Below are 17,614 nucleotides of genomic sequence, written 5' to 3'. Positions count from 1 at the left end.
TGCCTCTTGGTTCTTTTTATTATCCTGCCTGTTCCGGAGTCTCCTCTGTCAGTGCAAACACACAGAGAGAGTCTTTGCCAGGACCATCTCTTCCAGGTCTTGAAAAATCACTAATTTTTAAATTATTATTCTTTTTACTGTGAGATTCTTGAGCAAAACTTTGCACCCCTTTTCCTCCTGCTCGGAACACCTCGTGGCAATGGTCACCTCTGTCTGCAGGAATCGGAACAGTGAAAGATCTGTCTGAAAAAACAGCATCTTCAGAAGATGCCTGCGGGACACGGGGAGGTGCAGGACAAGGGACGACCCTTCTTTACCACCTGAGGTAGCTCTCAAGAAGTCCTTGGTTTCTCTCCTTTTTTTGATTGAACAGGGTGACACCAGAGGGTTATCCGTGGTTCACAGGGACTGAGGAGCAGAGCTGAAGTGGGACAGAGGTGTCCAAAAAATCCTCATGGACTCAATGCCATGTAACTCAATCCCAGAGTTACAACCCAATCCCTCCTCTGTTGAGTTTAGGATTCTGCCAGGCAAACTGGGGCAGGGAAAAAGATGACATCCAGCTGAATTCAAAGCGGAGCTGCTTGGATATTCCTTTGGACATCCCGTTTGGATATCAGGTTTTAGGGAACTGATGCCCAGACTGCAAGTGAGCTTCATGTGGAAAATGTTCTCCCTTTGCCAGGCTTGGCTCTGGATTTGGGAGCAATCCTACTACGAAGACTGCACTGGATTTACTAAAGTTGACACCCACTCTAAAAAAAGGAATTTTGAACGAGTGCCAGTTGGGAATCTGGCCTGGGCCTGACTTACAAATGGGATAATTTGTGATTTTAGCAAACACATAAAAAGCAGCAGAACAAAGCAGAGGGGATTCCATAGGTGGGGAGCATGCCTGGAGTCACGAGCACTTTGGGAATACTTACAAGAGGTCAGTGGAGCAAAATTCTGTCAACTCTGGCAAAGCAGCACAGGCTCCATTGCAGCAGGGATGTCACAACCTCTGCCGTACAACAAACCCAGATCTTCCCCACTTGGTCTCAATTCCACCCTGGCTAACGTTTCTGCCTTTTCCCTCCTTCCAATCCCAGCTGTTGAGCTCAATTTATCTACACCAAAGGGCAGAAAACAAATTTACAAAAAAGTAAATTTTCAGGGGCAAAATGGAATTTCCAGTGTGATTCCTGGGCAGCAGGGGATCATTTACGATGAACGCAGGCTTTTCACACTGGTGATTAATTACCCCAAGAGAGAATTAGGATTAACTGAGGAAAACGGGTGTTTTCTGTCTATCCCTCTAGATGGTGCTGCTACAGCACCAGAGAGCTGTCACCACAGTGATAAAAACTACAACGATTTTACTGCCATCCTGCGAGGGTTTTGCATCCTATTTATTCCTCCTGCCTACCAGCGTGAGGCTGCCTCCCTTTCTGGGGTTTCCCAGAACAAGGTGAATCCCATTCCTTGCCCTGCCAGCTGCTGCAGGATGTGGCTCTGCAGGTTCCTCCTCCCATGGAGCAAACCTGCTGCAAGGAGCTGAGGGTTTTGACAGCTGATAAATGCAAGGGGATTTTTATACTTACATCATCCTCCTTCCCAGAGCAGGAATGCTTCATTCAGGATCTAAATTCCCTCCAGAAGAAAGTGTGAACGTGGCACAGGTTTCTGTCCTCCCTACCACACACTTTTCAATTCTAGTGCATTACAGTCCTCACCCTATTCTGCTGGTGCATGGACAGCCCAAAGCCCAGAGTGACTTAATTAGCTAATTAAATTCTTCCTATTTTGACACCAATAAATCTGCTTGGGCCACAGGACGTGGTGGAATAACCCCCTAAGAGAGCCTCCTTGGCAGTCCCCCAGCTCAGAGCAGCGTGCCATACATACCCTTACCCTCTGCAATGGAGAAGGAGCGCGTTTAGCAAATAAAGGTGGCGGTGAGAGCAGCTGAGAAGTGACAGGTGACATTTACAAAGCCATCGAGGTGACGATGGAACCGAAACTGGGGAAGGAGCCATGCTGCCCACACCCCTGTGCTGTTCACTTCAGCAGAAGAGTCCTTCAGCAGTGGGCTGGCAGCTCAGCTGGGGTCACGGGACCAAAGTCAAGGCTGTACAGAGTCCAAGGCAAATGGGAGAGAATTTACACTTCCCCGTGGTTCCTCCCGACGGCGCAGAGCTCCCCTCAAACCTGGCTGGTTTGGCATGGTCCTTCTGTCCTCAGAGCCCCTGCAAGGGAGAGAATTCCTCGTGGAGCTCACCGGAGTGAGGACCGCAACACAGTCAGCACGGGAGGTGAATGGGAGTTTGGAAGATGCAGATTTTAACCTTTAGCACACAAAAACTCCTTCCTAGAAGAGTTTCCTTTGGAGACAGAGCCCTCACAGTCCTCATGGGCACAGCTGCCCTTCTCCAGGGGAAAGTTAAGATTCCCAACTCCACAGGAATGGGCAAAGGAGGTGTGATGACATCATGGCCTGAAGGTGAACGTGTTGGTTTGGGGGTTCAAGCAGGACAAGCACAGCCCCAACTAAAGACACCTGTGTTCCTCTAAGGTCACTGGGAAGCTCCAGAGAGGAGCAGAGCCACATCCCAGCAATGTCCAGCCCCACGGCAGGGAGGCTGAGGGGTGGACAGACACAAGCAGTGGCCAGGTGTCTCCTCATCACCCACCTTGGTGCCGTTCACTCCACTGACTCCTCTCTGCTACTCCTCCACAGGCACAGGACAGTTTTCCTTGTTTTCTGACGGAATCGCAAGATAGTCTGTCCTGTAGTTGGAGGGAAGGAGGAAAGCACAGAGTGTAAACCCCAGTTTGGGTGAACTCAGCTTTGCTGGGTGCCTGGAAGTCCCTGAGGTAACAAATGTCACCTGTAGAAGATGCTCAGGGTAGGAAATTCCCCTTGGCATAGGAACAAACACCTTCCCTGCTCTAAAATCCTACACATCAGCCTTCCTGCTGTACAGAGTGCTCCAATCCAGGCCCAGTGTGGGGAAAGATGGGAATGGGCCAGGATGGAACCAGACCTTCCAGCAGAGCATCTCCACCATCCAAACCAGACCCCCTGGAATGCTGTTCACTCCCTCCCTGGTGTGTGGTGCGAGGGGACTGTTTCTCTGTTCCTAACCACTGCTAGGATTTTGGACAGAGCAAACATCAACCAGACCGTGTAATAGCAAAGTTTAATCTTGCAGTCTGCTCTGGGACATGTGAGGAGCCCTGGCAGGACAGAACAGAACAGAACAGCTCTCATCTCCAGGGGCTCCACACTTACGCGTTTTCCTGGGCAGCCTCCTCTGCCTTGGAGACCTTCCTGTAGCAATAGATCATTTCAATCAGCAGCCACAGGGTGAGGAAGACCAGCAGAATGTACATCATAATTTCTGAGATGACAGAGGTGAAGTCTTCTCCAGCTGTGAATGAAAGGAAATGACCTCTGATCATTTTCAAGCAGCTCCAAGGGCACTTTCCACCCTTGTGCCACCCTTCCTAACCCACCAGAGATATCCAGGTGCCTTTAGGCTGGGAGGAGGGCAAAAGAAATGTACATTCAGCCTTTATTTTGTTCTCTATTTCACCATTCTTTCTGCAATTCCAGCTGCCCCTCATCTGGGCAATCTCCATTTTGATTCACTCCGAGAATCAAGATTTCCTTTCCCTGTCAGGGATCCAGGGCAGCTCCCAGAGATCCTCCCACAGGCAGGATAACACAGCAACAGGCAGGGATGGCAGAGCGTGTCTCCAGCGGGATCCAACACGCTCAGCCAGCGCGGCATCCTGTGCCACCCCCGCGTCCTCCCGGATTGCTCACCTAGCTCATCCTCACGCTCTGGTTCCTCCCCGTGCCCTACTCGCTGGTGTTGCTCGGCTCTGTCGTGCCGCCGGCGATCTGTAAGGGATCAAAACCCCGAGGTGCTCGTGGGGGAGAGGAAGAACAGGGCAGACAAGAGGGCTGGAAGCCCTGAGAGCAGCAGGTTTCCCACGGGTTTGTGACACGCCGGGATTGCAGCACCGAGCCCAGCAACACCACGAGGAGCAGGAAGAACTCTACAGGAGCGCTACAAGGGAAGGAGGAGAAGCCAGGGACTAGCAGCAAAATGGAGAATGAGTGGTTGTTCCAGGAGGGAGGGGGTGGCAGCAAGGAAACGCTGCAGCTCGCTGGGAGAGGCTGTAACATCCCAGAGCCGCCACGGGAGGAGCTGGAAACCTCTGCGTGCGCCTGCCCAGCTGTGCCCAGCTGTGCCCAGCTGTGCCCAGCTGTGCCCAGCTGTGCCAGGCTCTGTGCCTTCCCACCATCACACACAACCAGCCTGTGCCCAAAACATCCTCCAGCCACCAAACAAGGTTTTTCCTCCCGAGCCCTGCGTGGTGTTTGCCACCGACAAACTCCGAGCCCTCTCCCGCCGTGCGGTGACAAACTCCACCCCCGGGTGACAACACCCACAGGGACAGCACCCAGCACCTCCCGGCAGCCCTTCCTACCCTCCTCCACCACGGTGAGGTGGATGAGCCGGGAGCTGGTGAAGAGCGGCCGGTGGATCTCGAACTCGAACTCGCGGGTGATGTTGCAGGTGTAGATGCCCGAGTCGTTGAGGGTGACGTTCAGCACGGTGATGGACACGTCCTGCATGTCTTTGCTCCCGTTCCACTGGATCCGGCCGCTGAAACGGCTCGGGAACTCGTGGTTGGTTTTCCTGTACTCGTAGATCTGTGAGGGAATGGGAATGGTTGTGGTTAGTCATGGGGTGAGGCAGGGGCAGCAAATCCCTCCAGCTGCAGCCAGGGATGCTCTGAGCTGCCCTGGTAACAGCAGCTATTCGTGTGCCATCAGCCTTCGCCTCAAAACATCAGAAGAGATAGAAGGCAATGTCTAGATAGGAGACAAAAATGGATATCAAAAGACAGAAGAAATCAGTTATCAGAAATTCAATGTCTCCATCACAGAGGGAGAAAAGCTGAGGCACAGGAAAACACAGACACACGTGGACAATGACACAAAGGATCAGCCATGAAACCAAAAACTGAGATTCTGTAGTTTCCGTGGCCAGCAAAGTGCCTGTCATCAGTGCATGTGAGATCAGCTAAGGAAAGGACCACAGAATACAGAGAGTGGAGACAAACAGCCCTTTTTGGGGAGCTGTGGGATGTTCAGCTGAGATGGAATGGCTGCAGGGTAAATATGCCAGTGTGACAATCTGGCTGACCACAGCCCCCATCACTGCCCTGCCCACCCCAGCTCACTTTGGTTGGTGTTCTTTGGGGTGCCATTTACTGGCAAATGGATCCCCCGGGTCACTGAAAGTGAATTTCCATCTCATTCCTTAGCCTGATCCCTTTAGCCCCCAGGCAGGAGAATATTTGTTATCCTGCCTGGCCCTGCTCAATCACAACCACTGATTTAATGCTTCAGACTCAGATAAAACAGCTGGAAAGAAATGTGCATTCAGCCTTTATCTTGTTCTCCATTTCACCATTCTTCCTTGAATTCCAGCTGCCCCTCATCTGGGCAATTTCCATTTTGATTCACTCTGAGAATCAATTGTACCTTTTCCTGTCAGGAATCCAAAGCAGATCCTCCCACAGTCAGGATAACACTGCTTTCTCTGAGGCAAAAAGAAGCAAATCCTGTCCTGCAGACTTATGAGAGGCCAATTTCACCTCCAAAAGAGCAGCTTTGGGATTCAGAACTGATTCAGACAAGGGTGCCAAGTGTCAGTCCATATTTGACATCCTCAGACACTGGGCTTAAGGTATTGAAGGAATGGGGCTGGAAATTGGCATTTATTTATCTACAATTCAAATATTTGAACTCAAGGACTGATTCTAGCTTTTCCTGCTGTGAGTTTGTGCTGCTCCCAGGTGTGGAAATGGGATAAGCAAGGAAAGGAACGGAAAGGGCTGAGCTGCCAGCCATACATACAGGCTCATCCTTGCCTCCCTCAGGCCTGTAGAACCATTCCACCGTTGTGCTGGCTGTCACCTCTTCCCTCTTCATGCAGGAGATGCAGAGCAGCTTCATGTCTGTCCCTTGGACAGCCTCAGTCTCAGATGGGACTTCCACACACACTGAGGAGCAAAATCCAGCTGGGGGAAGGAGCAGCAGAGAAAGGAGCGTTAAGACAGGATGAAAGAAACATCAGTTATTCACATCTTGGCATTAATGTCCCCAGTGGAAAATGGTTTGATTTATTACTAGCACTGTCTGATAACAGCTAAGTCTCAAATGTCAGATTTTACCAAGCTTCCTTCTCTGAAATATTAATAATTCATAATGATTAACAGAGGGTGATCACTTCGCACAGATTCACCTCTCCAGCATCTGCTTTGCCACAACTTTCATCTTTCCCTGGTAATTAATGCCACTTTAAAGGCATTGTTCATTCCCTCCCATGCGTGCTGGGCATGCTCTTGTTAGAGCAGCAATTACAGGCTGGCATGTGGGAAAGAGGGAAAGCCCAGAATTCCAGAGTGGAGGAACAGCTCAATCTTTGTGCTAAGTTGAAAGGTCTGGATGCTTTAATTCAGCAAAATCTGCGAGGGTCCAGCACCCCTCCTGTCCCTGGGCACCACTGGGAACCAAGGGGCTTGGACAGGAGTAAATTTGGCAGCAGGAAGAGTTATTGATTTTCCAGGCATTCCTGCTCAAAATGCTTCCAAGCAGAGCTGTGCTAACGCTGGCAACTCTCAAGCCTTGCTCTTGCAACGAGGACAGAAATGGTTGCATGTGAAGCCACACACGAGCAGAAAGGGATCGTTTCAGCACGACATCTCCCACCAAATCCCTGCTGACATTTGTCCCCTGGGCTAAACAATCCCAGCCTCTGTCTGGCCAGGGCTGTCTCCAGAGCCCAGACGCTGACTTTGCTGGCTGCTCCCTCCTCCCCAGCCTCTGAGGCACCATTAACCACTCTCTCAAGCAACATATCATCCCGGGACTATTCCTGGAAGCAATTCCAATTCTCCCGTACTACCAGCTCCACGGACAGCGTCACCTTTCAGGGAGAAAGGAGGAAAAGCTCCTGGATCCTGCTTTACTCTGGTTCAACGAGCTCTGTGCACAGCCAGGCACCCACACACAGAGCTGGAGGCACACGCACATCCAGTGTGGCAAATCCACCCAACATTTCTCGTGGCAGGAACCGAACTGCAGTTGCAATCAATTGATTAACTCCACTTGACACAGACCGCACGGCAAACCGGCACTGAAACACCGCTTGATGGGCTGCACACCCTCCCCGAGGCAAGCCGATGGGAAATTACACTGCAAATCTCCATCCCACGGCAAACGGCAAAGACCACGGTCATGCTTTGTGCCGTGAGTCTGCTCGGCACTGAGGTGCTCTCTCCGCTCGCATTCACTCTGTCACACTCACACCAACTCTGCCCGAGCGTAATTCCCTTCTCCCCTCACCAAGGCAGCCGCTCGGAAGGCAGGCACGAAGGGAGCATTCCCCCTGCTTTCATCAGCATCCCGCCAGCCCCAGGGGTGCTGGAGAACCTGCCTGGAGGCGAGAGGGAATGGCAGCACCTACCCCAGAGCAGCAGGGCGAGCGCGGCCGCGCAGAGCATCCTCGGCAACGCAGCCATTGTTCCCAGCCGGGGCGATGCTCAGCCTCCTCGCACGGTGCTCTTCCCCCGCTCGCCGCCTTCCCGGCGCAACAGGATGCCGGGCGAGCAGCAGCGGGCGGCGGGCGCGGTCCCGGGGCTGGGCTCGGCCGCGGGGGCGGCAGCACCACGGACAGAGCCCGAGCCCCAGCCGGACAGCTCCGGGGCTCGGCGGGCGCGGCCGGCGCTGCGCAGGGCGCGGGCGGAGCGGAGCCGCGCTCGGGGAGCAGCAGCGGCGAAGGAGGATCGGAGGATGAGCAGCAGCAGCAGCAGGTGCCCCGCGCCGGGAGACGCTCGGCGGGGCGCGGCCGCGGAGCTGTGGTTGGGCGGGCTGGGGGCGCAGCGCCCCGCGGGGAGGATGGCGAGCTGGATGGAGAGCTGGATGGCGAGGAGGATGGCGAGGATGCCGGAGCAGCCCGGGCGGGGGGCACTGCCGGCACATGCGCGGCCGCCTCCCCCAGCCCCGGGCTCCTCCCGGCTCGGCACAAGCACCGGGGGCTCCGGTGGTCCCGCGGGCAGCGCCCAGCTCGGCTGGAGGCAGATCACAGGCAGGCTATCGCGTCATCGCCGGGTGTTAAGGCGTTGGAATGGACCTTAAAGCTCATCCAGTCCCACCCCCTGCCATGTGCGGGGACAACTCCCACCGAGCCACAGCCAACCTCCCAACACGGCCAGGGATGGGGCAGCCACGACCTCCCTGGACGGTCTGTCACCACCCTCATGGCAAAGCATGTCTTCCCAATATCTGCATTTCCCCCCAATATCTGCATTTTTCCCCAATATCTGCATTTCCTCCCTTTCCATTTGTAGCCCTCGCTCCTTGCCCTGTCTCTACAGATCATCACTACAGATCAGCATCATTGCCCTGCCTCCAAAAAAAGCCAAGGGGGGAGAAATGGGGGGAGTTATCCCTGCGGGGTCACAGAAAGGCCTCTGCTGCTAATAAGTATAATGCTAACATTTGCATGCTCCCAAGGTCACAGTTGGAAATACTGGGAAATCCTCTCGCCTCATGTTCCTGTCTGATTCCAGGGAATTTAATGCCAGCAGCAGGCTGGGCTTTCTCTTCTTGGACTGAGGCCACCGTGCCCTGGAGGGCTCCTCCAGATTTGAAGGTCACAGTGGACAGAGAGGGAGAAATGAAGGGTTTATTCAATCAATCACCTTTTAAAGCACCTGCAGCTCTACACACAGCACAATCTGTGGAGTTCAGCCTGACAGGGAACGGGCTGGCAGTGCCCAAACTCAGCGTGCAGGCAGCCAGACCCACCCAGAGACACTTGCAGCCAGCAGAAACACCAGATTCAGCTGCAGCCAGGCTCTCAGCTGGGCACACGCTGCTGCTGGTGGCCACTGCCACAGCTCTGTGGCCACCCCGGGTGGACACAAGGGTCTGGTGCTGCAGGCACACACTTGCAGCAGGTCCCTGCTCTCCTCGAGGGAAGCAGGCACAGAACAAAGTCAGCACTCTTCCTAGACATCATCTAATTGTGTTTGTATCAGCAGGCTGCATTCATCATCTGCCAATAGCCACACGCTGCCTGCACGTCACCCTCACAGGCTGCTGGGACTGCTCCAAGTAATTCCCAGTTAAGGACACCTCCTGAGCCCTTGTTCTGCCTCTCTGAGCTGATTGCACAGGTTACTCTGCCCTGTGCCAGCCCACGGCTGGCTGTGCTTCCTGAAACCACAGCGCTGGCCATGCTGGCTGTCAGGTTGTCCTCACTGTCCCCTCTGCTCCCAGGTTTCTTTGGGTACCTGTGCACTCTTCCACCAACCCACCAAAAGAAAAAAAACCTATTTAATGCATCTCCAGGAGCCAGGTGGGACCTGGGAGAGCAAGAGCTTGCAAGCTGCAGATGCCAGCACCACAATTCCAATCCCCTCCTTAGAAGCCATCCAGCATGGATATAGAAATCTTAAAATCTGACTTTTCTCCCTGAACAGCAGACGTGATAACCAGAGCTGCACGAAGGACATTGAGCCATTTCTTTTGTCCCATTGCCCCTTGTCATCATCACAACAGCATGAAGGGAAAGGCAGGTAAAGCCACAAGGATTTGCTCCTAACCCTTCTGGAACAATCCATGCCATGCATGGCAGATGAGCACTGCTGCTGGGTTTTTTATAGCCACAGGAGCTACTGGATGATGCCCCTGGCTCTCTGGTTTGACACCCACCTGCTCCACAAAGCCCCGTGGAAATCCCAGCTATTCCCAGGAAGGCAGCAAGCAGAGCAGGGAGCAGCAGGGCTGCACTGTTTGTGCTGCTGCCGCTCTAATTACATTTATTACAGACAATCCTGCCAGGGAGGAGACTCAGGGGCCAAGAGGATTAAGAGGAAGCAGCAGCTCTACCACACCGACTCAGGCAGAGTCTGACTGACCCCTCAGCCCTCGCTGCTCCTGCTTTCTGCTCCCCAGGTAGAAACAGGAACCTCTTCTCCTCTAACCCCAGGCACTCCAGAACCTGCTGCCAAACAATTTAAATTACAGCGGCAAACAAACATCCTGAAAAAGTCATGAGTTCTCCCTCAGAATCACTCATCTACCAACCTCAGTTACTTCATTCTAGACCAGCGTTGTGGCTGCTATTTAAAGAAGGGAAGTGGGGCCCTGAGGTGAAGAAAAGGCCTTGGATTTGGGTGGATTTTAACGTGAAAAGCTACAGATCAGGGAGGTCACACCCTCTTCCCCAGCTCTGGAGAAGTTTATCCTTCACCTGTGACTCTTCACCTCTAGCCTGCCTCGTGTACCACAGACAAAATCCAGGGTGATTTGGAATAAATGCCCATAGTCCATCCAGTTTAATAATAAATTGAATGCCCAGTCCATCCAACATGTGTGGGGTTTTGTATTCAAACCAAACTTCTCTGGGCTCGTTCAGAGAGACTGAATGAAAGGACAAGATCATTTCATTCTTGCTTCAGTCTGGGCTTAGCTGGGAACCATTCCAACGTCACCCTGTGCCTGTTTGGGACGAGCAGCAAACACCTCCCTGCCCTCTTCAGGAAAACTTGCAAATAATCAGGATTTCAGGCTGGAAGGCTGTTTTAATTTTGAGCCCTGCACTAGAGATGGAGGCCAGAGATCCTTCCAGCCCATCCCACTCCAGATGGATGCACAAGCTGCTCCTTCCCACCCTGACACCTCCAGAGAACTGGCTGGAGGGCAGGGGGAGCTTTTAGGGCACCACAGAGAGCACTGGCACTGCTGGGGAAATGGGGAAGGGGATAGGAGCATTGAGAGAGAGAAATCTTGGCTGTTGAGGGAGGAATCTCTGCAAGAAGCAGCCCAACTTATCATGCGGGGGTTGCTATGGCAACCCACCCAGTTAATGCTTCACAGGAGGAAAAAAAAGAAAAAAAAAAAAAGAAGGCTGAAAAGGCTGGCACTTGTGCACAGGCACAACAAGACGAGGAGATAAAAATAATTTCAGCACCCTGCCCCCACTAATCCCTCGCTGCCATGGTCCCTGGGGCTGGCACAGGGCAGTGGGAACAGAGCCCTGCGTGTCTGGGCTGCCTGGCACCGAGCTCCCCCTGCCATGCCCATCACATCAGCCCAGCCCTGCACAGCAGCCACAGCACGGCTAGAATCAGCAGCAGCAGACTGCCAGCCCAGACTGCAGGGCTCCAAACCCACCCAAAACCACAGAGACCCCCTGGCACTGCTCCCCCAGAGCAGCCCCAGCCAGGATGGGTTTGCAGGAGAGTCCTGCAGGATGATGAATGCCAGTTGGGAGATGTTGGATGTGATGGATGTAGGCATCCTGCCCACACACTCCAGCATCCTTGAGTCAAATCCATGGCTGCTCTGGTTGCCTTCACAGGGTGCCTGGAGGGCTGGAAAGGCTCATTCAGTTTTCCCTTTTCACACTCGAGGTTGAAAATGAGTTTCCTGTGTTCCTGCCAGCACCTGGATCCTGGGAATGCTCTGAAGCACAGACAGCTCCAGCTTGGCTCTTCACACACCTTTGCACCCACATCTCCAGCTGATGCACAGAGGCAGTGCTGAGGGTTGGATCTGCAGTTTCCAGGTGCACCCAGCCCCTTCCCACCCATATTCCAGAGGGTAGATCCTCATGAATGCCTTAAATGCAGATATCCACAGTGCCTCTGCTGCCCAATTCTCTCTCTACACAAACATCTGCCTGCATTGGTGTCTCACCTTTTTTTGCCATATCTACCTCCCCATGGAATGTGTGAATATCCCTATGATTGCTGAAGCTCTGCTCCATCCTGAGCAGCCCTGTGTTTTCTGTCACTGCAGGACCTCTTCCCACTGGATCCAGATCGTGCCTGCTCTTGATTTCCTGCTCTCCCTTCCTGCTCACAAGTCACATTCCCTTTGCCATCCTCCTCTCCCAGAGCAAACCCAACCTCCTCTATCTCTCCTTGGCTCCGAGGATTGTTTTTCCATCAGGCCAAGGAAGGAGCAGGGCTGGATTTCAGAAGTGGCTGTGAGCATTCCCTGCCCTCCAGAGCCAGGGAGAAGCTTCCTCAAAGGAGGAGCAGCCTCACGTCAGGCAGAGGCTGCGCATGCACAGAGCCTGGCAGGGTCAGGGATCCCCTGGGGCTGAGAATTCCCCTCTCCATTTCCAAGAAAAGCACATTGTTGCACATCACTAACATGTTGTGGACAGCAATTAAATAAACACCTTTTTAATTTTTTCCCTCCAGGCCTTCAACACAGGCCATAGTTGGAGGTGTGCTCTTGTATACATCCTGGAAATTCTAAGCCCTGGTGTGGCTCCAGGTGCTTTTGGGCATTGTTTTCTGGGCCTGGATGCCAAGAAAATCAAGCACAGAGGGAAGTCTTTGTGAGCTGGAAGTGAAGGGCTGCTTTTCCCTTCCCAGCCTAATGAGGTGGCACTTCCACAGATTTGCTTTTAGTCCTCTACTCTCTCAGCTCATTCCCTCCAGCGCTGGATGAAAAGCCATTAGCGTGTCAGGTTGCCACACATATTCATTCACATTTGCCCATTTAATTTCGGGATTCTCACTGCTTGTAAAACACACAAATGCATCAATTATTTCAGCTCAGTGCAGCGATTGCGTTTTGGTGGAGAAAAGCTTGTTCAGCAAATGTTGCTGCCTTACCTTGGCTGCTGCTTTTCCTTAAACATGAATAAGGCTGAATCTCCTCCCAGCTCTCAGCAAATACAGGCATAAATAATTTTCAAATCCCTCCAAAGACCAGGAGACTTTGCAAATGAGATTTTTGGCTGGATGCTCCTTGTTGCTTTTAATCACGTTTCCCATTGGGAAGCAGAAACTTCTTTTGTGTTCTGGCTGTGTTTTGCACCCTCCATCTGTGGGTTTCCAACTCGGTCCTGCTCGTAGCACATTGTCATCATCTTTCATCTAAAATGACAAAAATGTGTGTGGTACATGAGACACCACACAAGATAAAGGAGAGGAAGGAGAAGAAGAGAGAAATTTTCCGGCTTAAATACAACAGAATTGAAAGGTCTTTTGTTTTCTGTCAGTGAGGAATATCTCCCTGGTCAAATTCAAAGCTGCTGTGTAAAACATTAGAAGTTACACAGAGCTTTGAGTCTGTAAAATCTTACTTTTCCCCCCCCAAAACACCAATTTTTCAAAGGAAATTCCTTGCTGGCACTAGTGTCAAAGCAGTGCTCCTCCTCCTGGCTGGGTATATTCTGCTACAGTTTGCTTGGCTTAGGGGCTGTTTTATTAACTTTAAACAAAGAAACAGTTAGGAAAAAAAAAAAGAAGAAGTTTAGAGGCATCATAGGTTTCCATCCAGATCCCAAATACTCCTAGGGGAAATTTTATGGGAAATGCCTGGGTAGGAGCAAGAGGGAAGGGAAGGGAAGGGAAGGGAAGGGAAGGGAAGGGAAGGGAAGGGAAGGGAAGGGAAGGGAAGGGAAGGGAAGGGAAGGGAAGGGAAGGGAAGGGAAGGGAAGGGAAGGGAAGGGCATTAAACAGCAAACAAGAAAAAGGAGAGGAAGGAGGAGGAGAAGAGAAGAAGAAGAGGGGAACAAGAGGAAGAGAAGAAGAAGAAGAGAAGAAGAAGAGGAGAGGAGGAGAAGAGGTGGAGAAGAGGAAAAGAAAAGGAAAGAAAAAGAAAAAAAAGAAAAAGAAAAAGGAAAAGAAAAAGAAAAAGATAAAAAGAAAAAGGGAGGACCCATGTGTGTCTGTGTGTGTGTCTGTGTGTGTGTTTGTCCATCCCAGCCCGTGCTCGGGCGCTCGGAAGGCACCCCGAGCTGAGCGATGCTGCACCCAGCAGCAGCACTGCCGCAGCCCCGGCAGATAGCGCTGTGCCTCCGGGGCCAGCGGGCTGCTCTGCCAGCCGGACACATTGCCTGTCCTCTGCTCTGCCCAGCCCATCTGGGGTCACTGCTGCTCCCTAGTGACCCTCCGCTCCCGAGAAAATGCTTTACAAACCGCGCTGAGGGCTTTCTGCCCCACGATTTACTGAGTTCTTCTCTAGGAAAACTCTGTTTAATTTATCTACAAAGAAATGATTTGTCTGCATCGCACCTTTTCTCAAGCTGCTGAAATGTTGCAGAAATACATCAGTTCCCTCAGACTGATTTCTCTGTGTTTCTATTACAGAAATATATTAATTCTCTTTAAAAAAAAAAACCCCAAGCCGGGGGTGCAAATCTACATCAAAGGGTCGCATGGCAACTAATCAGCTGCAGTAATTAATAGGTGGTGAGCATATGCAAATTGTCCCCTTTCAGGCCGAGATCTGAGCTTCCTGCTTTAGCAGAGCCATGAAATGTCTGCAGCAGAGCAGCTCTGACACATCCTGAAAGCATCTGGCCATAAAGGACTTAAGTGATGCATCATCCCTGTCCAACCTTCGGGATTAGATTTCCACGGCACAGCAAGAGCAGGAGGGAGGCAGGAATTCCTCCCCAGCCCGAACCCTGGCATTCAGCTCCAGCCCTGCTCCACTCCACGTGTTCACCTCTCCTTCCTCTCCCTGCTCCTCCCGCTGGAAAGGTTTTCTCGGGAAGGCACGGGGAAGAACTCAATTCCACCAGCAGAGCATCCCCGAGCTCCGGAGGCAGGTGGAGTCATGTAATTGCCTGCAGGTCAGCGAGGCTGCTGCTCCAAGGGCAGCAGGAATGAGGTCAGCAGCCCAGGTCGGTGGTTTTGGCAAGGAGCTGAAATCGCTGCCAGCTGACAGCAATAAGTGGGGGATGAATCAAGGGATTCCTGATGGTGCCGTGGTTGCCTGCCCACCCCCGAAATTAACACCAAAATCGCCTTTTTGGGTGGCACTTTGGAAAAACAGTTTCCTTCCAGTGCTGGAGATGCTCCAGGACAGTGCTGCTGGTCAGTCCTGATCACCCTCACCCACACAGAAATCACAATATCAGCACTATGCTCCCAGAAGGAGGTGATTATGAGCACAACTTGCTGCTGATGGAAAAAACAAGGCTTTTGTTTTTACTGTGCTTGAGAGAGGTTTGCTCTCCTGAGAGAATTTACTTTCATACTACTCCTTTCATAACATTTTTCTTTATTCTAATGCAGATATTTGAATTATCAAATGGAAACCACTTGACTCTAATCCTTCTTTTCTTCCCTGTTTGTGTGGATTTAGCACCAAAGGATCCTTGTCCAGGTCCAGAGATAACAGGGAGCCTCACTGGTGATGTCAGAAAGAGAACACAATAAATTCCTCACTGATAAAATCTTTTATATAAAAGTGGACGTGCTGGGAACATCCACGGGGCCACGAATTCCCAGGAAGAATGAAGTGAAAGGTCACTGGTGTGACCCACTAAGCACTGGGATCATTCCCATTCCAAAGGCACTACCCAGCCAGCAGGACAGGAGGGATTAAATTCTGACCATTCCTGCACTCAGGATGCTCTCAGCACCTCATCCAGACTTCCTTCATGCAGGGCAGACAATCCTCGATTACAAACAGTTCTGGAAGTGGAGTTTCCATTTGAAAGCCCCCAATATTTTATATTATCGAGGCTTTTCCCCACAGGATCAGCAGAACAGTCCTGGCAGGCTGAGGGAGGCAGAGCTCACTCAGAACTCTCAGGGATGGTAAGCAAACCATGGGGTGATGTCCACTTTTTGGCTCTGAACAAAGCCTTTGGGGGAAAAGGCTTCCCTTTTTCTATCAAAATTCCCTTTTCCTATCAAATAGGTCAGGTTTAAGCCAGAAATGTCATTCCAATAAAGCCAAGCAATGAAGTATAAAAGAGATCCCTGCCAGAGGTTCTCAGTCAGCTGCACTTCAGTGGGATCCTGGCAAGGATCAGCTCCTCACCTCCTGCACGGAGGGAACTCCCTGCCCTCCGACAAAAGTCCTTCCTCCTCCTCCCTCCCACCCTGATGCCAATCAGACAAGGAATGACACTTCCTAAGAAAAAAAAACCTTCTATAAATAGCCATTTTCTCACATACCAAAGGCATCGCCACCCCTTCCCAGCATCTCAGGGCAACAGCAAACACATAAACATCACCCCTGGTTGTTTACCCTAAGAACAGAGGCAATAAAGCACATTAGTGCACACTCTGAAGGCACAGGCGTGAAGCCATTTCTGAGGCAGCAGCAATAAAACTTCACACATCCTCAAGAAAAGCTTGAGGGAGCTCATTTCAATTTAGAGAGAAATGTGCTCCCTCTAAAACGCTGGCGAGCTCCTCAGCTGGAATAAAGAGCATTAAGTGTTAAGAGTATTAAGGATGATTTTCTTTTCCCAGCTACTGTGGGGTCTATAAATATTAAATTGGAAATATAGACAACACAGACAAGGAGGGGCAATGCTGCTTGCTGTGGGCACTGGGTGCACATCCACCCATAAAATAATAAAATCCTTTATCTCCTGAACCCGCAGGGTGCCAAACCCTCCCTGCCAGGAGGAAGAGTGTGAACAGGGGCAGACGGAGGTGAGGTGATTTGCTCAAGGCCACACGTTAACTCTGGGCTGGGGCTGAGGGCTCTGCACTTCCCATTTCCTGCTCTAATGACCACTTTATGGCACCTCCGCCCCGCAGTGACCCCCATTCCTGCATTGCTGCCCCATGACCACGCCAGGGCTGCTTCAGCACTGCCTGTTCCCTTCCCTGCCTCGCCTGGCTCAGCAAAACCTCCTCACCTCATTTCCCTTTCTAGGCAGAGCTTTATGGGCTCTTCCCCAGCTCCCAGCACACTCCTGGAGCAGCAGAGCCACCAGACAGCAGGGAGCACCTCGGGGCTTTAAAGTGCTGGAAAGCTTTGTCTTTTTAACTTCAGAGAGTCCTTGGCTGACTGGGTTCCAGTGCTAAAATCAGCTTCCCTCCTGGCAATGTTTCATGGTGTTTTTTGTCCTCTTCCCGTGCATTTTTCCTTCTTGAGGCATTAAATCACCTGCATTTCATGATTTGTGAGTTATTAAATATGCAAATAGCCACAGTTCTCCATCAGCCGACTCCATGTCCTGCTGATTTGCTGTTTTCCAGCAAAAAATGCTCACCAGGCAGCTTCAAAGACATCCCACGACTGGCACTGAGCATGGAACAGAGCAAGGCTGAACCCAACTCTGGGAATCCATGGCACAATTCCAGACACAGGCTGAGGTTTTTCAGGAAGATCTGATGCAGCCAGGAGCATTTCCAGCAGTGTATAGATCCTCCTGTGGGTTATTTTGGTCTCAAAGCCCAAAATGCTGGCTCGGGAGGTTCATCCAGGACAGACAGAGCTGTGAGAAGGAGCTGCCTCCTTGTCTTGTCCTGGTTTTGATCCAAGAATTGGCATTATCACTGAAGATATCTGCTCAGGCTGGCAGTGGTGGCATTTCCTGATTCTGTGGAAATATGATCCCAGAAAATGACAGAGCTCAGCTCACCTGGATGAGCCCAACCCAAACCCCAGCAGATCTCAGATTCAGCCATGGGAAATACCTGCCGTTGATCACAGCAGGAAAACTCACCTTCTGCATGATAACATTGCCAGTCCAGAATTCCTTATCTCCAGCTGGTTTAAAGCTAAGCCAAAAACATTTTCTTTAAAAAAATACTAATTTAT

At 51.6% G+C, this 17,614-nt stretch overlaps 1 protein-coding gene and 1 long non-coding RNA gene across 2 annotated transcripts; both read right to left on the bottom strand.

Moving 5' to 3' along the window:
• Positions 1–8,179, bottom strand: SCN3B (sodium voltage-gated channel beta subunit 3). The gene is made up of 6 exons (XM_085081749.1): positions 7,533–8,179; positions 5,921–6,084; positions 4,483–4,708; positions 3,275–3,413; positions 2,673–2,769; positions 1–2,228 (listed from the first exon to the last, which is right to left on the bottom strand). Exons 1-5 carry the CDS (start codon positions 7,585–7,587, stop codon positions 2,706–2,708), a joined length of 648 nt encoding a protein of 215 aa, XP_084937875.1. The 5' UTR covers positions 7,588–8,179; the 3' UTR covers positions 1–2,228; positions 2,673–2,705.
• Positions 8,180–9,162: 983 nt separating this feature from the next.
• On the bottom strand, positions 9,163–15,656 carry LOC146427486 (uncharacterized). Its single transcript, XR_014856397.1, has 3 exons — positions 14,439–15,656; positions 12,706–12,969; positions 9,163–12,610 (listed from the first exon to the last, which is right to left on the bottom strand). It is a non-coding gene; the product is annotated as an uncharacterized LOC146427486 (long non-coding RNA).
• Positions 15,657–17,614: the final 1,958 nt, after the last annotated feature.

This window comes from Lichenostomus cassidix, chromosome 24 (genome assembly GCF_008360975.1).
Source record: "Lichenostomus cassidix isolate B80296 chromosome 24, HeHo_3.0, whole genome shotgun sequence".
Classification (NCBI taxonomy): Eukaryota; Metazoa; Chordata; class Aves; order Passeriformes; family Meliphagidae; genus Lichenostomus; species Lichenostomus cassidix.
This window is presented reverse-complemented; position numbering and strand designations above follow the sequence as displayed.